We start from the raw sequence: 26,843 nt of genomic DNA on the forward strand, positions 1-26,843 counted from the left end.
CTCAGTGACAAGGCTCGATCGCCATTGTTATGGCATGGCCGCCACAGCCTGTGTCGTAACATTAAAAATACATTACCTGCACTGTTCAGGGTAAATCAAAACACATCTCTAAAATTTTATTAAGACAATATTAACTCACTGATTGATACATGAAATATTTTGCAATACAAAGGAATGAATCAATTTTTTCCCACCCATCTGGACTTGATCAGAGCGTGTTCACACATCATCCATGCAGCAGCCAGCAACTGGCTTAATCGTCGGCCGTGCACTAAATTGGAATGCAATTACACAATGAACTTTATTTAATTTTAGTTATACAGTATAAAATATATCCTACCTGAATGTTACTTGAAAAATTACCCGACCCGACTTAACTTCGGAAATAACGGAGCTCCGGAAATAACGACTAGGGTACAGCCCCATATAGGCCGTTAAATTGAGTGGATACTGGTACGTTCCCAGAGACGTATCGTAAGTCGAAATATCGTAAGTCGAAGCGATTTTTCCCATAAGAAATAAAGGGTATAACTTAAAAATACATTTTATACTGAATACAATTTTTTTTTCTAACTACAATACAGTACATATGTTTATCTTACCTTTATGGAGGACTCTTGATGCGTTTGGAAGATGGGGAGGAGGAGAGATGTTACTGTTTGGAAGGGGAGTCCCCCTTCTATTATAACATCAGGCAGTGATGACTTCTCTGGGGTACACTCTCTCCTACGTTTTGCCTGCATACCACTATGACTTGGTTGTGATTCACTGCTTGTTTATCTCACTAAAAACCTTTCCATAGATTTTTGTTTTTCCAAACGTTTTAATTTTTTTCTTTAGTGAGGCATCACGGTGTCATTAAAAAGGTTAAGGCAACGGCCTACTGCACCGTGATTTGGGCGAGTCGTTTCAGCAAAAATTTGCAATTCTTCCCATGCTGCACACAATTTCTTAATTAACCCTTTAACTGCTCCGCCTCCAAATATGACATTCCCCCCCCCCCCCTCCAGTGCGCTGGAAATAAATTATCTTGAAATTTTTTTTTTGTTTTTTTAGTGTCAAAAACCCTTCCCCCAGTATGGGTATGTCAAAAAAAATTTGAAATTGTACTTTGGCTGCTATGAGGTCCATAAGTTGGCACGTAATGTCATCATTCCCCATTCGCCTGTGACGTATGCTCCCGGAGCCAGCAGGGCGGCCGGGCGGGGCGCGCAAGTTGCCGCAAATATATTTTTGTTAATTTTTTTGCGTGAAGTTTCAAATACATTTTATTTGTTTTTATGTGCTAATCCTATGTATAATGAACACATACACTATATTATGGCAGTAAAACATCTGTACTGTCTGAGGACACTGTGTTACGTGAATGACACTTGTGTACACATATGTTGCACATATTTACGATGTATCCTGCTAATTTATGTATATATGCATTCTATTTACAGACTATACACTGTCACACACTATATACATTCACCATCAACACATTCAGAACACCGCGAGTGTGAGCTGTCACACCCAGCCAGCCCTCCCTCACTCCTCCAACATTGTATTCGCCAACATTGCTCCTCCCATCATACAGTTATTCACACCAATGTTTCATGTTCATTTATGTATATTTACAACATATGTACACACTATACACTGTCACACACTATATACATTTATCATCAACACATTCAGAACATCGCGAGTGTGAGCAGCCACACCCAGGCAGGCCCTCCCTCACTCCAATGTCTTACTCCCAACATTGCTCCTCCCACCATACTGTTATTGTTTTTATTACACTATTTACACATGTTATATATACCTATCAACATGTTTTATTTACCAAAACTATGCAAGTAAGCCGGTATTGCGTCCAAGCAGTACAGTGGCCATCATACACTGCATGAGAAATCACATAGCAGACAACAGACGACACTACGATTACGACGTCACCTCCCTCACCAAAATAGCTCCACTCAACATACTCCTGTTGCTGTTATTACACTATATATGCGCACACACACACACACACACACACACACACACACACACACACACACACACACACACACACACACACACACACACACACACACACACTGCAGCAACCAAGATAAAACAAACATTAGGCTAGAAGTGAGGAAAGAATTGGCATCTAACCCGAAGTTGGTGCAAAACACAGTTGATCGGAGTAAGTCCCTGATCATTTTTGGCTGCAAAGAAAAGGCGATAACATCTAGGTCAGAAAGAGCTGTAGAAGAAGCTAAAGTAGTAGATAAAATTGTTGGCCTCGTGGAAGGTCTTACAAACAGAGAGAATGTGTGCGACTACAGGAGAATAGGCAGGTACGTAAAAGGGAAAGATCGACCTTTGAGGATCACCCTAAACGGTGCCAAACAGATGGAAGAAGTACTAAGGAATGCTAGAAAATTGCAAAGGGATGAGGATGGGAAAGGGTGGTCATTAAGACGAGATCTTTCAAAAGAAGATAGAGAGAAGCTGAAACTGAACCTCGCCGAGGCAAAACATTTAAATGAGAGCAGGAATGAAGAAGAAATAAATTCTTTTTTCTACAAAGTGATAGGGGTAGGCAAACCAGTAAAGTGGTACATAAAGGCAAACCAACAAAATCAATAGAGAGAGGGGGAGTGAAGAATAAGGAGAGGGGGAACAAGTTCCTGAAGATTGCATACACCAACATAGATGGAGTGAGATCGAAGATACTGGAGTTAAGTGATGTAATACAGCTGCAGACACCAGACATTGTTGCACTCACGGAGACAAAACTTGAAGATGTAATTTTAAATGAGGTCATATTCCCGAGGGGCTACTCAATTTGGAGACGGGACAGAAAAATTAGGAAAGGCGGTGGCGTTGCTGTGCTGGTAAAAGAACACCTAAAGGTGAAGGAAATAACGACTGCCAATCCACAAGAAGTTGACATAATAGCACTAGAGATCTGCTATGAGGATGATAAACTAATGATGATAAATGCATATAGTCCACCACCAAGCAGCACATGGTCAAAGGAGGAGCTAGATAGTAAACGTGAAGGTCTTATAACAATAATGAGAGAGATTATAGCGAGAGCGGATAACGATAGATCACGACTGTTGATAGTCGGTGACTTCAACTTGAAATCCATAGACTGGGAAGCATATGAAGCTAAAACAGAAGATTTTTGGACCTGTAAATTTGTAGACCTCATCCTGGAAACATTCTTGTATCAACATGTTAAACAAGCTACGAGGATGAGGGAAGGGGACGTTCCCTCCATGCTAGATTTGATATTTACCAGGAAGGAGGAAGAGATATTTGACATTCAGTACCTTCCTCCCTTGGGTAAAAGTGACCATGTCTTTTTGGGAATAAAGTATGCAATGCGTTATAAGCTGGAAGAAAATAAGGAGGTTGAAGCAGTTGGAAAACCAGACTTCAGGAGAGGACATTATGGTGACCTTAGAAATTTTTTTAGTGAGTATAATTGGACAGACTTGATGCTAGGCAAGGAAGTGAATGAGATGTATGGCAAGTTTTGTGAAATATATGATAAAGGCACAAAAAAATTTATACCAAAACAGAGATGCAGAACTAGGAAACAGGATTGGTTCAATAGAAATTGCGAGAGGGCTAGAGACCGAAAGACACAAAAATGGAATCAATACAGGAAGAGGCCGAACCCCCAAACATACCAGCGATACAAAGATGCGAGAAACAACTACACGGCAGTGAGGAGAGAGGCAGAAAGAAATTTTGAAAAAGGGATTGCGGACAAATGTAAAACAGAACCAGGTCTATTCTATAAATTCATAAACAACAAATTGCAGGTAAAGGATAATATTCAGAGGTTGAAAATGGGAAATAGATTCACGGAAGATGAAAAGGAAATGTGTGAAACACTAAACGAAAAGTTCCAAAGTGTGTTTGTACAAAATGAAATCTTTAGGGAACCAGATACAATAAGAATTCCAGAGAACAACATAGAACACATAGAGGTGTCTAGAGACGAAGTGGAAAAAATGCTCAAGGAGCTCGGTAAGAACAAAGCAGCTGGCCCAGATGGCGTTTCACCATGGGTTCTGAGAGAATGTGCATCTGAGCTCAGCATTCCACTTCACCTGATCTTTCAGGCATCCCTGTGTACAGGAATCGTAGCAGACGGGTGGAAACAGGCTAACATAGTTCCAATCTACAAAAGTGGCAGCAGGGAAGACCCCCTCAATTATAGACCTGTATCATTGACAAGTGTAATAGTGAAAGTATTGGAAAAACTAATCAAAACTAAATGGGTAGAACACCTAGAGAGAAATGATATAATATCAGACAGACAGTATGGTTTTCGATCTGGAAGATCCTGTGTATCGAATTTACTCAGTTTCTATGATCGAGCCACAGAGATATTACAGGAAAGAGATGGTTGGGTTGACTGCATCTATCTGGACCTAAAAAAGGCTTTCGACAGAGTTCCACATAAGAGGTTGTTCTAGAAACTGGAAAATATTGGAGGGGTGACAGGTAAGCTTCTATCATGGATGAAAAATTTTCTGACTGATAGAAAAATGAGGGCAGTAATCAGAGGCAATGTATCAGAATGGAGAAATGTCACAAGTGGAGTACCACAGGGTTCAGTTCTTGCACCAGTGATGTTTATTGTGTACATAAATGATCTACCAGTTGGTATACAGAATTATATGAACATGTTTGCTGATGATGCTAAGATAATAGGAAGGATAAGAAATTTAGATGACTGTCATGCCCTTCAAGAAGACCTGGACAAAATAAGTATATGGAGCACCACTTGGCAAATGGAATTTAATGTTAATAAATGTCATGTTATGGAATGTGGAATAGGAGAACATAGACCCCACACAACCTATATATTATGTGAGAAATCTTTAAAGAATTCTGATAAAGAAAGAGATCTAGGAGTGGTTCTAGATAGAAAACTATCACCTGAGGACCACATAAAGAATATTGTGCAAGGAGCCTATGCTATGCTTTCTAACTTCAGAATTGCATTTAAATACATGGATGGCGATATACTAAAGAAATTGTTCATGACTTTTGTTAGGCCAAAGCTAGAATATGCAGCTGTTGTGTGGTGCCCATATCTTAAGAAGCACATCAACAAACTGGAAAAGGTGCAAAGACATGCTTCTAAGTGGCTCCCAGAACTGAAGGGCAAGAGCTACGAGGAGAGGTTAGAAGCATTAAATATGCCAAAACTAGAAGACAGAAGAAAAAGAGGTGATATGATCACTACATACAAAATAGTTACAGGAATTGATATAATCGACAGGGAAGACTTCCTGAGACCTGGAATTTCAAGAACAAGAGGTCATAGATTTAAACTAGCTAAACACAGATGCCGAAGAAATATAAGAAAATTCACCTTCGCAAATAGAGTGGTAGACGGTTGGAACAAGTTAAGTGAGAAGGTGGTGGAGGCCAAGACCGTCAGTAGTTTCAAAGCGTTATATGACAAAGAGTGCTGGGAAGACGGGACACCACGAGCGTAGCTCTCATCCTGTAACTACACTTAGGTAATTACACTTAGGTAATTACACACACACACACACACACACACACACACACACACACACACACACACACACACACACACACACACACACACTCACACTCACACTCACACTCACACTCACACTCACACTCACACACACTCACACACTCACACACTCACACACTCACACACTCACTCACTCACTCACTCACTCACTCACTCACTCACTCACTCACTCACTCACTCACTCACTCTCTCACTCTCTCACTCTCTCACTCACTCACTCACTCACTCACTCACTCACTCACTCACTCACTCACTCACTCACTCACTCACTCACTCTCTCTCTCTCTCTCTCTCTCTCTCTCTCACACACTCACTCACTCACTCACTCTCACTCTCTCTCTCTCTCTCTCTCTCACACTCTGTATATACCCATGTACATGTGTGTTCCCCATAGCGAACCACGAAGCTAGTATGGTGACCCTCTCCCTCACCAAAATTCCTCCTTCCACAGTACTATGCACAACGCTAATTATAACCACAATCCTGGTCACTAATTCCTGTAAATGAATAATTGACCACAAGTTTATTTTGAAAAGAAACCTAAGAAGTCGTTTGAAGATTCCTAAATAGATGAAATAATGCTGTGGTGCTGTGGCTAGCACTGTGAACATCGTGAACAGCATTGAACAGTGATCATCGTGAACATCGTGAACAGAACATGATGTGTGGAAAAAGGCTAACATAGTTCCAATCTACAAAATTGGAAGCAGGGAAGACCCCCTTAATTATAGACTGGTATCATTGACAAGTGTAACAGTCAAAATATTGAAAAAAATAATTAAAACTAAATGGGTAGAACACCTGGAGAGAAATGATATAATATCAGACAGACAGTTTGGTTTTCGATCTGGAAGATCCTGTGTATCGAATTTACTCAGTTTCTATGATCGAGCAACAGAGATATTACCGGAAAGAGATGGTTGGGTTGACTGCATCTATCTAGACCTAAAAAAGGGTTTTGACAGAGTTCCACATAAGAGGTTGTTCTGGAAACTGGAAAATATTGGAGGGGTGACAGGTAAGCTTCCAACATGGATGAAAAATTTTCTGACTGATAGAAAAATGAGGGCAGTGATCAGAGGCAATGTATCGGACTGGAGAAATGTCACAAGTGGAGTACCACAGGGTTCAGTTCTTGCACCAGTGATGTTTATTGTCTACATAATGATCTACCAGTTGGTATACTGAATTATATGAACATGTTTGCAGATGATGCTAAGATAATAGGAAGGATAAGAAACTTAGATGATTGTCATGCCCTTCAAGATGACCTGGACAAAATAAGTATATGGAGCACCACTTGGCAAATGGAATTTAATGTTAATAAATGCCATGTTTTGGAATGTGGAATAGGAGAACATGACCCCACACAACCTATATATTATGTGAGAAATCTTTAAAGAATTCTGATAAAGAAAGAGATCTAGGGGTGGTTCTAGATAGTAAACTATCACCTGAGGACCACATAAAGAATATTGTGCGAGGAGCCTATGCCACGCTTTCTAACTTCAGAATTGCTTTTAAATACATGGATGGCGATATACTAAAGAAATTGTTCTCGACTTTTGTTAGGCCAAAACTAGAATATGCAGCGGTTGTGTGGTGCCCATATCTTAAGAAGCACATCAACAAACTGGAAAAGGTGCAAAGACATACTACTAAGTGGATCCCAGAACTGAAGGGCAAGAGCTACGAAGAGAGGTTAGAGGCATTAAATATGCCAAAACTGGAAGACAGAAGAAAAAGAGGTGATATGATCACTACATATAAAATAGTAAAAGGAATTGATAAAATCGATAGGGAAGATTTCCTGAGACCTGGAACTTTAAGAACAAGAGGTCATAGATAAAGCTAAACACAGATGCCGAAGAAATATAAGAAAATTCACTTTCGCAAACAGAGTGGTAGACAATTGGAACAAGTTAGGTGAGAAGGTGGTGGAGGCCAAGACTGTCAGTAGTTTCAAAGCGTTATATGACAAAGAGTGTTGGGAAGACGGGACACCACGAGTGTAGCTCTCATCCTGTAACTACACTTAGGTAATTACACTTAGGTAATTGAATCACTGATATTTGAACATTGTACCCAGTCATTATCACACTCGGGCTCTTCTATAATATTTTCATGGCTAAATAATACAGGTTATATATATATTTTGACATATTAGGTGATGCTGTGGTCACACACTGAACAGCAGTGCTGTGCGCTCATGCTGCGAGCACCAGCCTTGGTTGCTCACTCACTACCGAGGCTCTCACACCCGGAAATGTGGATCATGATTTTTGTTAAAGATGGCGTCTGTTTACAAGAGCCCTGAGGAAGCTGATGTGAACCCCAAGTAGCCGCGGGAGTTTTGAATGGAATGTGAAAATTACAATTACCTGGAGGCGCATAATTGCACCCCAGACGTGAGCCTGCAGGCACGTTGCGCAGTTAAAGGGTTAATGAGGAAGGGACATTCTGTACTGTCTCTTCCTCCCATGAAGAAATTTCCTCAGCTGTCTCTTATTGCTGTTCTTTGTGAAGTTCTTCGGTGGTCAGTTCTTCGCTGTGTTCCTCCACCAGCTCGCAACACACAACACTCAGAACACTATGAATGCTACTTCTTTTTCTAAATTTCTCAAACCATCCCCTGCTCGCCTTAAACTCTTTTGCATTTGCATCACTCGTTCCAGGGGTTTTCTTTAAAAGGTCTTCATGCAATTTCCTTACTTTTTCACAAATGATGGCCTCTGAAACTCTATCAACCACTAACTCCTTGCTGTGTATCCAAATTAATAATAATTGCTCAACATCCTCAAGTGTTTGTGGTCTTTGTTTCGTGATTATTGATATGCCTTTTGCCACTTTAGCACTCATAATGTCCTTTTTCTTAGCAAGTTTGGTGGATATCGTTGACTGAGATTTGTTGTACTGCCTAACTAGATCAGCAACCCGCACACTATCTTCATATATACAAATGATCTCTTATTTTTGCTCTATGGTCATCCTTACATGTGTTTTTATATGTTGAACCTTACCACTGACTTTCTTGGGACCCATAGCTTGATATATATAATAATCGATTTTATGTTCAAAAAAAAAAAACACCAAAAAAATAGAATTTCTTATAAGTGTGATAGTCACCAAGCGGGCGGCTCTGGTAAACTGAGGTAGGTCCCGATCACTCGGTGTAGGTCGGTGCCACTGTATATAGACGCAATAAAGCACCTAAATTATTGGGATCCTCTCAAAGCTCTCCAAATGTACTCACTAGAAAGGAGACAAGAGATACCAAATAATATACACGTGGAAAATACTGGAGGGCCAAGTCCCAAATCTACACAGTAAAGGAACAACATACTGGAGTGAGCGATATGGAAGAAAATGCAGAATAGAACCAGTGAAGAACCAGAGCAATATTAGAAATATTGATGGAACAACCGTGGACAAAACTAGATAAATTTCTCTAAGGAGTGCCGGACCAATCGGGCTGTGGTGGATCTGTGGGCCTGTGGGCTGCTCCAAGCAACAGCCTAGTGGACCCAGCTCTCATGAGTCAATCTTGGCCTCGGGCCAGGCTTGGAGAGTAAAGAAACTCCCAGGACCCCATCAAGCAGGTATTAAGCAGGGCAGCTTTGGGGGCTGCCCCATTCGAGTCAGAGATGGAGGCATTCGAGCCTGCTCCTCTTGCCAAGGCTTCTGGGTTCAACCAGTAGACCCCCTTCTTTTCTGCTGCCATTGGTTTGGAAGGGTGGCTCTGCCCTGGGGCCTGTGGAGGAGTTGACCTGGTGGGGGGGGGCCAGTTTGGGCCCCCCCTTTGATCCCGTTTGGGTTTTGGTGCCCTCTTTGTCTGGTTTGTTGTTGCAGGGGGGGGGGGGAATGTTTTCTTACTCCCCTTCCCAGTATGAGTATGATTGGGGTCGGCTCCTTCCCGGGTTCGGTTCCGAGTTCCTTTGGTTTCCTCGGCTCCTTTCTGGAGGTTTTCTGACTCTCGAATCTTGCCTAAGGAGGTTCTGGAAGCTATTGCAGCTTACCTCCTGCGAGACCTGGATTTTGTCTCTGTTTACGGATTCGTCCTTGTTTGAGTTCGGTTCTTCTTCCCCATATTGGGTGCGTTATGAGGTCCCAGAGTCTTCCTGGCTTGCAGACTGCCCTTTCTTTTCGCAGAGTGTGGGGCATGGGTTGTGTCGGACCCGCTCGTTTGAATGGCGGGAGGCTGCAACCATTTTGCAGATTTACCTGGGGGGCGAGTTTGAGTGCCTTAATGCATGCCTGTTCACCCCTGTGCTTCCTCAGGATGTTGGCCTTGTACAGCTGCACGTACAGGTTCCCACCCTTTCGGCGTCTTTGGTGGCTGAGGACTTGCACGCTCACAGGCTGTTGTTGTTGTTATAGATTCAGCTACTCGGAACAAGTTCCAAGTAGCACGGGCTATGGTGAGCCCGTAGTGGACTTACCTGGCACAGGAGCGGTGCTGTGTGTGCGCTTACGGGCATTTGGCCCCAGTTTTATACCTCTTTTTTTTTCCCTTCTCAAGTTGTTCTCGGACTGAGTTGGGGAGGATGTAAAGGCGTTGAGTGCTGGGCCTTCGTCTGGTGCACTAGCCTTGGGGACTAGGGTGTTGGCCGCATTCTTGAAGCTGTTTGCGACGATTCATAGGGAGGCGGTATTCTCTGTTCATTGCTTCTCGCCTAACGTGCTGCCAGGCCGTGCTTGCTCTCTCCTTAGAATCCACTTGGGTCCTGGCTCTTAAGTTTTCGTCACCTTTTTGTCCGTTGCCATTTGTGGAAGCTGTTGTCACTCAGTTTCTGCAAGCAGCCTCGTCGTCGTCCTATGTCTGACTTGTTGGTTCTCCTGGGGGGGGGGGCTGTTCTCGGGTTTCTCAGAAGGGTTGTGCCAGGGCTCGGGGTTCTTCTAGTCGAGGTGGGCCATTGGTGCCACTTTTTAAGCCGATGTTTCCCTCGGCGCCGGCATCATCTGGTCGATGCAATGCTCATTGACTGGCTTCTCATAAGAGGCGTCGACCCTTTCTGTGGGGAAACGGACTTGTGGGATTTATTTATTTAGCTCTTAGGTTCCGGGTGGCTCGGGCAGTTGTGTGGGAGTCTGAACGTCACTGTACAGTACCCACTCAATTTAACGGCCACTTTTATACCGATCTGCCGGTAATAATGACTGGTTTGGGAGACCGGCATTTAGAGCCTCGTATAACGGTTTGGTGGTCGAGATTACCAAAGGTCGGTATTCGGTTTATTTTGGCATCTTTGGTTCTCACATGGTAAGCAAGCCGCCTACCTCTATCCTCCCTTTCTTACCCTCACTGCACCTCTACCCCACTCCTGCTCTCCCTCCACACCCTCACTTCCTGCCTCCCCCCTCCTCTCAAGACCCTTCTGGAAAATGGCTCAGTAGATTGCCAGCCAGCCAGAGACAGCCTGGAGAATCTCCATCTAATACAATAAAGCATTCATGAAACAAGTATTTTATAACTTTTTATTATCCTAATAATATTAGGAACATCCAAACCAGATGAAAAATTCTGGATGAATAAACATCCAGAATTTAATTAAGTAACATCTGGTTCACTTGGTCAAGTGTGTTAGGCTTATCAGTGAGCCGGTCCTTTCCCCACCACCGACACACCTCCCCCACCTGCCACCCCCCCCCCCATACTTCCCATACACACGCTGTCTCTGCTTCAACATCCATCCCTCCATCCCTCTCTCTCCCTCCCTCCCTTCTTCCCTCCCTCATTCCCTCCCTCCCTCCCTCCCTCCCTCCCTCCCTCCCTCCCTCATTCCCTCCCTCCCTCCCTCCCTCCCTCCCTCCCTCCCTCCCTCCCTCCCTCCCTCCTTTCATCCCTCCCTACCTCCCTCCCTCCCTCCCTCCTTCCATCCCTCCCTCCCTCCCTCCCTCCCTCCCTCCCTCCCTCCCTCCCTCCCTCTTTCCCTCCCTCCCTCCCTCCCTCCCTCCCTCTTTCCCTCCCTCCTTCCCTCCCTCCCTCTTTCCCTCCCTCCTTCCCTCCCTCCCTCCCTCCCTCCCTCCCTCCCTCCCTCCCTCCCTCCCTCCCTCCCTCCCTCCCTCCCTCCCTCCCTCCCTTCCTCCCTCCCTCCTTCCTTCCCTCCCTCCCTTCTTCCCTCCCTCCCTCCCTTCCTCCCTCCCTCCTTCCTTCCCTCCCTCCCTTCTTCCCTCCCTCCCTCCCTTCCTCCCTCCCTCCCTCCTTCCCTCCCTCCCTTCTTCTCTCCCTCCTTCCCTCCCTCCCTTCTTCCATCCATCCATCCATCCATCCATCCATCCATCCATCCATCCATCCATTCATCCAAAATTTTAAGAAACATCTGGTTCACTGGGTCAAGTGTGTTAGGCTTATCTTTTTTTTTTTTTTTTTTTTTTTTTTTTTTGAGATATATACAAGAGTTGTTACATTCTTGTACAGCCACTAGTACGCGTAGCGTTTCGGGCAAGTCCTTAATCCTATGGTCCCTGGAATACGATCCCCTGCCGCGAAGAATCGTTTTTTCATCCAAGTACACATTTTACTGTTGCGTTAAACAGAGGCTACAGTTAAGGAATTGCGCCCAGTAAATCCTCCCCGGCCAGGATACGAACCCATGACATAGCGCTCGCGGAACGCCAGGCGAGTGTCTTACCACTACACCACGGAGACTGCAAGTGAGTGAGCCGGTCTCAGTGAGCCGGTCCTTCCCCCACCACCGACACACCTCCCCCACCTGCCACCCCCCCCCCCCCCCATACTTCCCATACACACCCTGTCTCTGCTTTAAGATCCATCGCTCCATCCCTCCCTCCCTCCCTCCCTCCATCAATCCATTTATCCATCAATCTCCATCCTACCATCCATCTCCATCCTCTCCCTCCCTGCCTAACACCCAGCCTCTGCCTGGCTGCCTCCCTCCCAAGTTCTGCTTGCCTGCCTTCCTCCTTGCCTCTCCTTCCCTGCCTCTGCCTGCCTGCCTCCCTCCTTGCCTCTCCCTCCCTGCCTACCTCCCAAGCTCTGCAGGACTGACGCAATGAGTGTATTTGGAGCCGACATGGTGCACGGATGTTCCTTGATTGTGCAGATATGTCCAACATAGTCACAGAATGAACACTCCAGCCTCATGACAAATCAAAACAATGTGCCATGAATCTGTGACGTCACAGGGTAGAAGGCACTAGAGTGGTGGACCCAGTGGCTGTCTGTAAAAAATATATCTTACCTGAATGTTACTTGAAAAATTATAGACACTTCGGAAATACCAGAGCTCCGGAAATAACGACCAGGGTACGGCCCTATATAGGCTGTTAAATCGAATAAATACTGGTTTACCCGCCGGGTTGGGCCTGGTGACTCCTCTGCTGGATTCTCTGCTTTTGGCTCTCCGTGCGGTTCATATCCGGGGAGTGTCCAACGGCCTATCTCCGTTCATTCCCCTGTCCACAGAATGGACGGTCAACGCCGACTTGGTCAGTTGGCTCTGCCAAACGTCCAAGGCTCCCAGAGGCGGATCTCTTTGCATTGGCATGGTCTCAGCATCTACCGATATATGTGGCGCTTTTCTCCGACTGTGTATCCATCGTGGTCGATGCCTTTCGGCAGGATTGGTGGCTGGCCCAGCCTTGGTTTTAGGCACAGCTTGCTCTGTGTCGAACCCCGCTTCTTCCAGCAGATCGGGCTGGTCCAGTACATGGCTGGTTTGGTCTACTCTTCTGCTCTTTGCTTCTGGTCTTTCTGTGGGGAGCTCCTACGACTCCCTGGAGCTAATCAGGCTAATGTATGTTATATTAGACCGGGACATTACCTATAGAGTTCAGACCCACCAGGGACCAGTGCCAGAACCTGGCCCCTTCAGAGAAGTTTCAGGGAGCAACGGCCCTGGAAAACTCCATTGTGGTTAGGGGGTTTTCCTTAGGGGGTATCTGCCATCGACCGGGGTTAGGCACCCAAAAAGGTAGACATAACAAAACAAACCCCCACATGGTAAGAAACTAAAACAAAAAACGAACGGAGAGATAGAAACTCCCTACAATCCCAAGGAAACAAGCAAACAAACAATCACAATTTACTGCTGCGGCGGTCGTCCGCGCATCCCTCCCCTCCCCGAGAGGAGGAGGGGGGTCCCCGGACCTCACCGCACCGGCTGCCTTCAGTTCGTAAGCTAGTGTTAACCGGGATAGATGCTTCTCTGGCTTCAAATTCCTGGGCGGTGTTTGCCTTGTGTGGTGTTCTCTGATGTCTTAGTGTGGTGTGCGGTGGCCAGGAGTACCTCATCAGTGCCGGGGCTGCATGCGCTTAGGGGCTTTGTTCCCTAGGCGCCCTTTGAGTACTGCCCCTGCGTGTTTGGGTTATCTTCCCTGGCGCGTTCGGGAACCGCTCTCGTAGGGGTTCTTGCTGCTCGGCATTTGCCTCGCCCTTGGGGCCAGCTGGGGCTTGGGGCCCTTGTTAGGCCTTGGGTAGGGAGTGGTGTTGTGCTGGTTAGGGCGTCAAGGTGTTGCATGACCTGCCACCTAAGCTGCGACCGGTTCCTGTTGCCTCTGGGGACGGTGTAGTTCTGCGGGGTTTTTCTTTTGCTTTGTTTTTGTTTACCTGGTTGAGGTTCTGCCTCGGGGGGCCTATAGTTCCCTTGATACTGTTTTGGTGGCCCTCTGCTAGGCCCCCGTGCTTGTACACATCCCAGGGGTTTCAGTATAATCATCTACCCCTTGTTTGTTTGAGTTTCTTAACCGGTTAATAACACCTTGCCCTGGCTTCCCGTAGTTGTTACTCTACAGGCCCTGGAAACCCCTGTCGGGGCTCGGTGGACCAATGGATGCGTCTCCCGAGTTCCAGCCTGACTTGAGCGGGTTTGAAGGTTGCTGTGTGCCCTTGTCTCAGGGTGACAGTCACCTGTTTTGCCTCCGTCATGCTGCCTGTTGGGTCAACGACACCTTTGACCCGGAGTCTTGGGAGTCATGTTCTCTGCTTGTGCTCCAGTTTTACTCTGAGGATATTCCTGTTAGGGTACAGGCAGCATCAGCATTGCATGTTAGGTTTAGGTTACTGCAACGTGCTAGGTTGGTTTCCCATCCGGATGTCCCGAGGCTGCCCCGTTTTGGTTTTAGGGACCCGAACCTGGGGGCATTAGTCACTTCAACTTTGGCTCCTTCTGCGCTCCCTGGTCGTTCCTCTGTGGTTCATCCTGCACCTCCCCCCCCTCCCCCTGTGTCCGGCTTCAAAACATCTAAGGGTTTCGGCTTCGGCACAGGGTTTAGTTAGTAATGAGGCTCAGGCGGCCTTGGGGGCTGCCCTATTCGGGTCAGAGACGGAGGCATTTGAACCGGTTCCTCCTGCCGAGGCTTCTGGGTCCCACCAGCAGACCCCCTTCTTGTCTGCCTTATCCCTGGACTCTGCCTTTTCTTCAGGGATAGAGGGTTTAGAGGACAGCTTTGCCCTGGGTCCCGACGTGGGCGATCCTGGGGCTGGGGAGGAGTCAACCTGGGGGCCTTGGGCCCCCTTTGACCGCGCTTGGGTGCTTTTGCCCTCCTTGCGGGGTTTATTGTTGCAGGGGGAGGAGGTTTTCTTACCCCTCTTCCCTGTATGAGTATGATTTGGGTTCGGTTCCTCTCCGGGTTCGGTTCCGGGCTCCTTTGGGTACCTCGGCTTTGTCTTTCCAGAGGTTTTCTACTTCCCGTATCTCCGCAAAGGCGGCTTGGGAGGCTCTTGCTGCATACCTCGTGTGAGACCCGGTTTATGCCTCTGTGATGGATCCGTCCTTGTTTGAGTTCGGTTCTTCTACCCGCTTTTGGTGCGTTTGGGTTTGGTGCTGTCAGACTGCCCTTTCTTTTCGTTGGGGGCGTGGCATGGGTTCTGTCAGACCCGCACACTTGATTGGCGTGAAACTTCTACATTTATGCAGGTTTATTTGAGGGGCGAATTTGAGCACCTTTAATGCGTGCTTGTTCGCTTCCGTGTTTTCTCGGGATGTTGGTCTTTTCCAGCTTTACGTGCAGGTTCCTCTTCTTTCAGCATCGTTGGTTGCGGAGGATTTGCGCGCCCGTGGGCATTTGGCTTTGGTCTTACATTTCTTTTCCCTTCTCGAGCTGTCTTCTGCCTGACTTGAGGAGGATGTGGGAGAGTTGAGTGAAGGGCCTTCGTCTGGAGCGCTGACTTCTGCAGCTAGGGCGTTGGCTGCACTGTTGAAGCTCTTTGCGCCCATCCTGAAGGAAGCGGTGTCTCTGTTTTTTGCTTCTCGCCTCGCGTGCAGTCATTCTGCACTCGCCCTCTCTTTGGAATCCGCTTGGGCCGTGGCTCTTAGGTTCTCGTCTGCGTTTTGTCCGTTGCTGTTTGCAGAGACTGTAGTCTCACAGTTTCTGCAAGCAGCTTTGTCTAGTTGTTGTCCTATGTTGGACTTGTTGATTCTTCGGGGCGGTCCTTTTCGGCAGTCTCGGAAGGGTCGTGCCAGGGTTCCGGGTTCCGCTGGTCAAGGTGGGCCATTGGTGCCAGTTTCTGAGCCAATGTTCCCTTCGGGGCCAGCGTATTCTGGTCGGAGCGGTGATCGCCCTGTTTGACATTTGGGTTCTCGTAACGGGCGTCGACCCTTTCTCAGTTCGCCCTGTTGACGGGGCAATGGGGGGAAGGCTCGCTCTGTTTGCCCACGCTTGGTCCCACTGGTCCTACGATTTGTGGGCTTTTTTTTGGTCGTATCATCCAGCCTGCGGCGGCATTAGGCAGCCTGTCCTCCTTTGGGGGGTTCGGGGCTAACAGGGCAGGTTTCTTCTGCGCTTCAAGTCATCTTGGAGTGGGTGCGCTTGGGCGTGGTCGAAACCACTCTGTCCCTCAGGTGGGTTTCCCGCCTGTTTCCAGTGCCGGAACGGGACTGTGCAAATCTGAGGTTTAAATCTGTTCAAATCTGAGACGAGCTTGTCTGCTCGCCAGGGATAAGGTTCATTCCCAGCTCGCCAGGTTCGGGTTCCTGGTGAACTGGAGGAAGTCCCATCTGGTTCCGTCCCAGGTTCGAACCTGCCTGGGTCTTGTTTGGGATTCTTGGACCGCTTCCTTGTCTCTCCCTCCAGCGGCGTTGCTGTGGCTGCAGGCCTGCTGTCGGTTGTTTCTGAGGGAGTCCCAGGTCACTCAGTGGTTGCTCGAGTGGTTGTGCGGGAGTCTGAACTTCGCTGTGCTGATCTACCCGCCTGGTCGGGTTTGGCTTCGGCGACTGTTTTGGTTCCTTCTGGGACGTCCCTTCCACCTCTCTTGCGATCGTTGGGTTCGTCCTCCGGGGGCCTTGTGTCAGTTGGTGCATCACTGGCTTCCTCTTCGGGGTTTTCAGGGTTCCGTGCCTTGATGCCTTCCCGAGCCTTTGCTCGATGTGTTCACGGGCGCATCGTCTCTCGGCTGGGGCTTTATGACTAGTGCTCACCAGGCTGGCCAGGGATGGTGGGGTCCGTCGTTCCGTCGGGCTCACAGCACGGTTCGGGAGTTTGCAGCAGTCTGGTTCGCGCTTCGGAGGGTTCGGGTCGCTTGGGGATCGACCATCCGGCTCCATTTGGAATGTTCTCCAGTGGTTCATTGCCTGAACAGCAGGGGTTCTCTTCGGTCCTTGGCTCTCTGGGGTTGATCCCTTAAAGTCGTTCATCTGCTAGATTCTCGGGGTTTGGTTCTCCGTGCGGTTCATGTCCGGGGAGTCCAACGGCCTGTCTCGCTTCATTTCCCTGTCCACTTAATGGATGGTCGACAACTATTCATTTTGTTGGATCTGCCAGACGTACGGTCTTCCAGAAGTGGACCTCTTCGCGTCGGCGTGGTCTGGGTGTCGCCCAGTCTATGTGACGCCTTTCCCTGACTGCAAGGCGTTCGTGGTGGATGCCTTTCGGCAGGACTGGTTGAGGTGTGGGTTCAGCTGTTGCTTCGGGTTCTGTCTCGGTTGGAGACCTTCCCAGGGAGAGTATTCTTTGTGGCCTCTTGGTGGCCGGCACGGCCTTGATTTCCGGCGCTATTGGCTCGGTGTCCGAACCCGGGGCGTTTCCCGCGGCTCTGCCTTTTTCAGCAGGTCGGACTGGTCTGGTACGCAGCTGGTTCGACCTTCTCCTCTGCTCTTCGCTTTTGGTCTTTTTGACGCGGGTGTATCTATGATGATCAGGTGACTTCGTCGAAGGTGTCCCACCTGAGAGCTTCGTCTCGGCGACAGTATGAAGTTTCCTGGTGTTTTTTTTTTTGCCATTTTCTTGCTCTTCGTAGGTTGTCTTATCTTTTGGATCGAGTTGTGTTGTCCTTTCTTTCTTGGCTTTTTCAGGACTGTCATTTGATGCATAATACTGTCGCCTCGTATTGTGCGGCGCTGGCAGAGCTGCTCAAGCTAGTGTTCAGGGTGGATGTCAGATCCGCCCCGTTCCATAAGCTTTCTCGTGCTATGTTTCACCTCCGGCCTGCTCATGCGCCTCCTTAGCCGTCCTGGTCCTTGGGACAGGGTGCTCTCCTATCTTTCCTCTTCTCGGTTTGTGGTGGCCCTTTCGGTTCCAGATTGTTTTTCCAAGGCTTTGTTTTTGTTGGTATTGGCCTCTGGGGGTCGGGTAGGGGAGCTTCATGCTCTCCTGCGGCACAGGGGTTTCTGCTCTTTTGGTCCTGGGGGGTAGGTTTTTCCGTTTGCAGCCTTCTCCATCTTTTCTGGCAAAGAATGAGACTGCTGCTTTCTGGAGGGGTCCGTGGGTCATTGATGCTTGGTAGGTTCGGCCGGGGGTGCATCATGTGTTGTGTCCGGTTGCGGCTCTTTGGCGTTACCTGCCCGCCTCAGCTGGGATGGTGGGGATGCGCTTTGGGTTGATCCGGTTTCCCTCGTTCCCTGTTCCAGGGTTCGGGTCTCCCAGGTTGTCCGCAGGGTTATTAAGTCTAGCCAGCCTGCGGTCTATCCTCGCACCCATGACATTCGGAAGTTTACAGCTTTGGTTGTTGTGTTTGGTAACATGTCTTGGGCTCATATTCGGGCACGTGGATTTTGGAAGTCGAACAGGGTCCTGGCCGCCCGTTATTTGGTGAACCAGCCTGCTCCTCGTCGTTCTTGTGTTGCTTTGGGTCACAGATTGCAGCCAGTTGTCTCGACTTCGCATTGAGGAGTTTGTGGCCGCCGCCTCCTGGGGTAAGTCCCTATTATCCTTCTCTTTGGGTATATAGCTCCAGGGAGCCGTAGGGGCTCCCCACAGAAAGCCAGCATTGAATGTAATGAAACACCATTTTCTGGGTGAGCCCCGGAGGCTCCCTGGCTACCCTCCCTCCCTTTCGGTCGGTGTTTTTTTTCGTGTTGGTTGAAGCCTAGTTTCCGAACTGAAGGCAGCCGGCGCGGTGAAGTCTGGGGCCCCCACCCCTCCCCTTCTCAGGGAGGGGAGGGCTGCGTGGACGACCGGCGCAGCAGTAAATTGTGATAATTGCTTGTTTGCTTGTTTCCTTGGGATTGTAGGGAGTCTCTACCTCTCTGTTTTTTTGTTTTAGTTTCTTACCATGTGGGGTTTGTTTTGTTATGCCTACCTTTTTGGTTGCCTAACCCCGGTCGATGGCAGATAAGAAAAAAACCCAACCACAATGGGGTTTTCCAGAGCCATTGCTCCCTGAAATATCTCTGAAGGGGCCAGGTTCTGGCGCTGGTCCCTGGTAGGTTTGAACTCCATAACTAATGTCCCGGTCTAATATAATATACATTAGCTTGATAAGCTCTAGGGAGCCTCCGTGACTTACCCAGAAAATGGCATTTCATTACATTCAACGCTGGTTTATTGATGCGGGTGTATCACCACTTGTTTGGTGATCAGGTGGCTTCTTTGATGGTGTCCCACTTGCAAGCTTCGTATCGGCGACAATATGAAGTTTCCTCGCTTTCTTTTTGCCATTTCCTCGCTCTTTGTAGGTTGTCTTCTATTTCTAATCGGGTTGTTTTGTCCTTTCTGGCTGTTTCAGGACCATCATTTGATGCATTTGATGATGCCTAATACTGTTGCCTTTTATTGTGAGACGTTGGCGGAGGCTCTTTAGCTTGCGTTTGGGGTGGATGTCACTTCTGCCCCATCCCATAGCCTTTCTCATGCTTTGTTTCACCTCCGACCTGTTCATGTGCTGCCTGGGCCGTCCTGGTCCTTTGACTGGGTGCTCTCTTTTCTCTCTTCTCCTTGGTTTGTAGTGGCCCCTTCAGTTAAAGATCGTTTTGCCAAGGTGCTGTTTCTGTTAACATTGGCCTGTGGGGGGTCGGGTTAGTAAGCTTCATGCTCTCCTCCGGCACAGGGGATTCTGCTCTTTCGGTCCTGGTGGTCGGTTTGTTCAGTTTCAGCTGTCTTCTTCTTTTCTGGCGAAGAATGAGACGGCGGCTTTCCGGAGGGGCCCTTGGGTCATTGATGCTTGGTTTGTCAGGCTGGGGGTGCATCATGTGTTATGTTAGGTTGCGGAGCTTTCCCGTTATCTGCATGCCTCGGCTTTTGTGGCTGGGGATACGCTCTGGGTTGATCCGGTTTCCCCTCATTCCCTGTTCCAGGGCTAGCTAGGGTCTCCCAGGTCGTCCACAGGTTTATTAAGTATAATAAGTATACATAATGTATACTAAGTATACGTATAAGTATAATAAGTTTATTAAGTATAATAAACCCACAGGTTTATTAAGTCTAGACAGCCTGCAGTCTATACTTGTGCTTATGACATTCTCAAGTTTGCTGCTTTGGCTGCCGTTTTCGGCAACATGTCTTGGGCTGACATTCGGGCACGGGGATTTTTTAAGTCGAACAGGGTTCTGGCCACCTGTTAGTTGGTAAATGTTCCTGGTCTCAGTCATTCTTATGTGGCTTTGGGTCGCAGGTTGCAGCCAGTTGTCTCGACTTTGAGTTGATGAGCGCGTGGCGGCTGCCTAACGGATAAGTCCTTTTACTTGTCTTTAGTTTGGTAGCTCCAGGGAGTCGAAGGGGCTCCCCACAGAAAACAAACGTTAAATGTAATGAAACACCATTTTTCTGGGTGAGCCCCGGGGGCTCCCTGGCACCCTCCATCCCTCTGGTTGGTGGATTTGTTTTGTTTTGATACTCGGCCTCTGAACTGGAGGTGTGAGTAGCCGATGCAAAGGGGTCCGGGGCTCCCAATCCCGGGAATGGAAGAGCTGTGTGGACAAGTGGCGCAGCTGTGGTGTATGATGTTTGATCGTTTGCTTGTTTCTTTAGATTTGAGAGAGTTCTACCTCTCTGTTCGGTCTTCGGTAGCAATTTTCTTACCATGTGGGGTCTGTTTTGTTATGCCTACCTTTCTGGGTACCTAACCCTGGTTGATGGCACACATGGAATGCCCCCAAATACATGGAGGTTTCCATAGGCCATTGCTTCCTTTGCCTCTTTGAGGGGGCTAAGTTCGAGCTCGTGGTCCCGTACGCTGAACTCCAATTGACTGATGCCTCCAGACTAATATAGCATATCTCTTTCTGATAGCTCCAGTTAGCCAGAGTCTCCATGGAGCTAGCTATTAGAAGCCCTATTTCTGGGCTCGTCCAGAAAATGATGTTTCATTACATTCAATGCTGTTTTTTTTGTTAATTATTCTCTCAAGAATATTCTCTCTTTCTTGCCAACTAATAATACCCAAGATTTATAATGTCATGCAGCAATTCATTATAATAACTACCTTTTACAAGACTTTAAATAGGCATATTTAATATCCTACCAATTCCTAAGAATTGAGCTTTAATGTTGACCAGACCACACACTAGAAATTGAAGAGACGACGACGTTTCGGTCCATCCTGGACCATTCTCAAGTCGATTGTGATGAGGACAGGTAGGGACAGGCATTAAATAGGCAAGAGAGAGCTGAGGAGGAAAGTCAGGTGTAGGGGATAGCAGTAATGAGAACCGCAGCAGGCCTATTGGCCCATACGAGGCAGCTCCTATTATAACCACCGAAGGAGATAGTAATAGGAATAAGAAGAGGATAGCAAGGGAGCGTAGAAGACAAGGAACAGAAAAAGGGAGAAGAGAGAATGAAAGGGAAAGAGAAAGAAAGAAATGGAAGGGGGAAAGCTTATGTTAAGTCACGTTTGTTAGAAAGATTAGAGCATTTGAGTATATACTGTGAAAGGCCCACCTGTTCCCCTGCCCACCTTCGTCACTCTCAGGACTTCATAGAAAGACTGCGCCTGCAACCCTCTTGTAAAATGCTTAGTCTTGATGTCGACTCTCTGTTCACTAATGTTCCGCTTGATGACGTTCTCTCTTTCCTCAGACAGAAGGCGTCAGAGGGTCTCCTTCCTCTCCCACTTCCCACTGACGTTTTCCTCGATCTCATTAGACTCTGTGTTGAATCTAACTCTTTCTCTTTCAACGGTAAATATTACACTCAAACTTTCGGTGTCGCTATGGGTTCCCCTCTCTCCCCTGTTCTTGCTAATTTCTACATGGAATACTTCGAAACTGTTCTTCTTCCTTCTATTGATACTCGTCCCTCTCTCTGGCTTCGCTATGTTGATGACATTTTTGCTTTATGGCCTCATGACCTTAATCTTTTCCAGCCTTTCCTCGCCTCTCTTAACAATCTGGCTCCTTCTATCCATTTCAAAGTTGAGTGGGAATCTAATTCCCTCCTTCCTTTTCTTGATGTTCATGTTCACAGCTCTGTGTCTGGGTTCTCTTTCTCTGTCTACCGTAAACCCATGCATAGTGGCATGTACATTCACTTCTTTTCCTACCATCCTCCTTCTGTTAAGAAAAGTGTCCTCGTCTCTCTCTTCCTCCGCGCTCTACGCATCAGCGACCCTCAGTTTCTTGATTCTGAAATTGCCTTTATCTACAAATCATTCTCTCGCCTTGGTTATCCTTTGCATTTCATCAACTGTGCCCACTCTCAAGCTAAACGAAATTTCTTTCATCCTAAACCTGCTTCCAACACTAGTAGCACTGTACTATGCCTTCCCTTCATATCTGAACTCAAAACTTTTACCAATACCTTTCGTCCTCTTGACATTAAACTCGCCTTTCGACAAACTAACACACTTCGTAGCAATCTAGTTCACACTGCTCCTCCTGCTTCTAATGCTGCTGGTGTCTACTCTATTTCCTGTTCATCTTGTCCTCTCCAATACTTTGGCGAAACTGGCCGTACACTGAATGACAGACTTAAAGAACACAAGAGAAGTGTTAAGTCTGCTGACACTAACAATGCTCTCTTCTGCCATGTGAGGGATTCTAATCATCCCATTGATTGGTCTTCCTCCAAAATAATCTTTCCTGCCTCTACTCTACACAGATGCCGTCTTGTAGAATCAGCTCTTATTAACAATGTACTCAACATGAACTTGAGTCCTGGCTTTGTTGCTGTGGACTCTTCCCTTTCACAGTATATACTCAAATGCTCTAATCTTTCTAACAAACGTGACTTAACATAAGCTTTCCCCCTTCCATTTCTTTCTTTCTCTTTCCCTTTCATTCTCTCTTCTCCCTTTTTCTGTTCCTTGTCTTCTACGCTCCCTTGCTATCCTCTTCTTATTCCTATTACTATCTCCTTCGGTGGTTATAATAGGAGCTGCCTCGTATGGGCCAATAGGCCTGCTGCGGTTCTCATTACTGCTATCCCCTACACCTGACTTTCCTCCTCAGCTCTCTCTTGCCTATTTAATGCCTGTCCCTACCTGTCCTCATCACAATCGACTTGAGAATGGTCCAGGACGGACCGAAACGTCGTCGTCTCTTCAATTTCTAGTGTGTGGTCTGGTCAACATACTTCAGCCACGTTATTGTGACTCATCGCCTACATTGAGCTTTAATCTGCCGTGTTGAATACAAAGAAAAATATCATTACAATATTATATAATAATTTCTTTATTAACTGTAATAAGATTATTTCTGTCTTTCAGGCATTTGGATTACCTGCTATAGTTGCCCATATTGGAGGGAAGCCAATGCTCTTCTTTGGCTCAGACAGGTTTCCTGTCTTAGCCCAAGAGATAGGAGAAAAATGGCTTGGGCCAGAACCTGATGTACCTCAAACAAGGTTATAAAAGCATGGGATGTTCATATATCTACATGTATATGCAGTGTATAATAATGCTAGAAATTTGGGGATCTTGCATATTCTTACAGACTTGCAAGACCTTTTAAGGGGAAGACTTTGCTTAAATAAAATCTTTAATACTTTTCTCTTGTGGGAATGTCAGTAGCTCCCAGAGTTAAGTGCTGGTCCAGTCAAGTCTTAGAGATGTACGAGCCCTCAGACCAACCCTTGCATGCCGGGAGCCAGGACCAGAATGAGCCAAACTGCCACCAGGTGGCAGCTCAGGTCACCCAGAGTCACAGCCAGCCTGCTATTCACTCGCTCACCTGGTTACAACATCCATCTTCTGATATCCCTGGAACAGTTCTGCTGGGGGATTTTGCTTTCTGATCTTTATCCTTTCTCTTTCAAAATTGTGATTAGTAGACCCTGGCTTCAGTTTCTTGCAGGACCAGTGTCCATGTTCCTTAGATTCCTGGATGGGTAGGGGTTCTTGTGTGCTTGATTGTGATTGCATGTGCAATCACATGCCAGTTGCGTGTGATTGCATTTGACAGTTGGTGGAGTTTGGCTTGCCAGCCTTCATAGTCTGCCAACATAACAGTATAATGGGATGATGTCTGAGCGCTTTCCAACACACTTGGTCCCAGAATTTCTGGACATATTGCGTAGTGTGTCGGGGTCTTTGGTTGATATAGTACTCCTCATGTCCAGTGTTTTGTTGACCAGCCCAGCCATGCGGAATTTGTTGACAAAAGTGTGCTTGCAACCCATCACAACCCATCGTTGCAAAGGGTGCCCCCACTTCTTTCTTGTCCCCAAGTGGAATACTTTAGAGGTTCATTTTATTTTTTACCTGTCAGTTCTCAAAGGGTTAATTTCTTCTCCCACGTTACATATGACCACAGCATTTCAGGTTCACCAGGTGGTTTTGAACCGCTTTTGGCTTAGTTCATTAGATCTTTAGGAGGCTATTTGCACTTTTCATCCATCTGGGTTTTAGTTTTTACTTGTGTTCAGTGGCGTTTAGTGTAACAGTGTTTTTTCCTATCTCGATAGCTGACTGGTGTGGGTGGGTTCAAACTCTTCCAGCTTATCTGCAGGCCAGGAATCTGTTTTTTTCCCAGTTGGCTTGCTTCAGCTTTCTGGTTGGGATTGATGTAAAATACTACAACTACCTTGGGGGGAGATGGTCGGCCGAGCGGATAGCACGCGGGACTTGTGATCCTGTGGTCCTGGGTTCGATCCCAGGCGCCGGCGAGAAACAATGGGCAGAGTTTCTTTCACCCTATGCCCCTGTTACCTAGCAGTAAAATAGGTACCTGGGTGTTAGTCAGCTGTCACGGGCTGCTTCCTGGGGGTGGAGGCCTGGTCGAGGACCAGGCCGCGGGGACACTAAAAGCCCCGAAATCATCTCAAGATAACCTCAAGATAACCTCAAGATAACCTCGATTGATTTCAGCAAATTGAACTTCAATATTAAACAGGTAAACTGGGAGCAAATAAACCAAGACTTCACAGAAATAAGCTGGGAAGAACAGCTAGAAAATGCAAACCTGAACCAGTGCCTGGAAAAAATAAGCTCATAGAACTAGTAATATGCTCAAACTGCATACCCCTAAAAAAAAAAAGAGTAAGAGATGCAGATTGGAAGAGGAACATCGTTCCCACTATAGGCGAAGAAAACTAATCACGAAACAACTTGAGTCGCACCCCATCTCAAGAATGGCGAAGAAGGTTAGGTAGAGAAATAGAAACAATTGAATTAAAGCTACAAGAAGAATCACACAAAACCCAGGAGAGGCAAAGAGAGCAAAAGGTCATCAGTGAAATAGAGAAATCCTAAATTTTTTCTCCTATGCAAAATCAAGATCAAAAACCACATCTAGTATCGGGCCCCTGCAAAATGGAGATGGAAGTTTCACCGATGACAACATAGAAATGAGCGAGTTACTGAGGAAGCAGTATGACTGTTTTCAGCGAGCCACTAGACACACTAAAGATTGATAACCAAATGAATTTTTCATGGATACGATACAACATCAAATCATGTATCAGACGTCACCCTATCCCCACTGGATTTTGAAGAAGCCATAAACAGTATGCCTATACACTCTGCACCAGACTCTGATTCTTAGAACCCAATATTCATCAAGAACCGTAAAAAGCCGCTATCGCAGGCCCTCCACATTCTTTGGAGACAAAGCCTAGATACTGGCATTATCCCTGTGTGACGGTAACGCGTTGGTGTTCGGCTGTTCAAAGCTAGGGGTATGGCCTCGTCACATAGTATTAAAAAAAATAGAAAATCTGGAACTTCGTCTGTGGTAAGGTAAGGAGAAGAGACACAAAACACAAGTAAATTTTAACAATGAAATTTTAATTACGTTAAAGAAATAAAACATGAATAAAATGGTCAAACAATTCGTATAATATAAATCAATCAATCAAAATAATAAGAATAATTAAATGACACAATGAAAAGTTACGTTAAGACAAAATAACAAGAAGTGCAATATAAAAGTAAATGAAAGGTGCTGGAATATTGGCTTTAAGCTATCACCTCTCTTAGTACACGTACGCCAAAGCTTATGTCTAGCAGGGAGAAGTGTTAACTGTGAAAGCACGGAATATTCTGAGGACTGAGGTTGTGGCGACCCCAGACATCAAGTAGTATGGGGGGGTGGAGTGCAGTTGCAGCCCGACCGGCGACCAATCAGAGGAGCCGGCAGCAAGACGGGTAGTTTGGCGGTTTGAGTCTGAGCAGGTGTTCCTGGCTGCATACGTTTTGCGCTCTGGCAAACCTTGGAGATGTTGTTGTCGTTGTTGGACATTTCTTCCATAGTAGTTTTATATAGTTGTATCGACGTAATTGTGGAGGGAAGAGCAGGCTCAATCTCTTGAAGGAGATTATTGTCACACCTGACATACTAAAAACAGTAGAGATAGCACCACACCATAAAGGAGGAAATAAGGCAGAGGTAAAAAATTACAGATAGCACAAACATCGTACATCGTAAAAATCTTTGAGAGTGCTAAGAAGTGAGATCACAAAATACATGGAATTACAGCATCTCCATAACCCTGGACAATATTGTTTCAGAATAGGGCGCTCTTGCCTGTCACAGTTGCTGGACCACTATGACATGGCCTTAGATGCCATGGAAGACAAACAAGATGCTGATGTGATTTACACAGATTTCGCAAAAGCCTTTGACAAATGTGACTATGGTGTTATTGCACATAAAATGCGTTCAAAAGGAATTAAGGGAAAAATAGGCAGATGGATCTACAATTTCCTGACTAACAG

At 46.7% G+C, this 26,843-nt stretch overlaps 1 protein-coding gene across 1 annotated transcript in view; it reads left to right on the forward strand.

Annotated features, from left to right (window-relative positions):
* LOC123768064 (glutathione S-transferase kappa 1-like) overlaps nucleotides 1-24,706 on the forward strand; it is a 152,281-nt gene extending 127,575 nt beyond the window's left edge. Inside the window, exon 5 of the mRNA XM_069306859.1 lies at nucleotides 23,397-24,706. Coding sequence (XP_069162960.1) covers nucleotides 23,397-23,540 — 144 coding nt within the window. The 3' untranslated portion in view covers nucleotides 23,541-24,706. The remainder of the gene's footprint in view (nucleotides 1-23,396) is intronic.
* The last annotated feature ends 2,137 nt before the right edge of the window (nucleotides 24,707-26,843 follow it).

This window comes from Procambarus clarkii, chromosome 59 (genome assembly GCF_040958095.1).
Source record: "Procambarus clarkii isolate CNS0578487 chromosome 59, FALCON_Pclarkii_2.0, whole genome shotgun sequence".
Taxonomy (NCBI): Eukaryota; Metazoa; Arthropoda; class Malacostraca; order Decapoda; family Cambaridae; genus Procambarus; species Procambarus clarkii.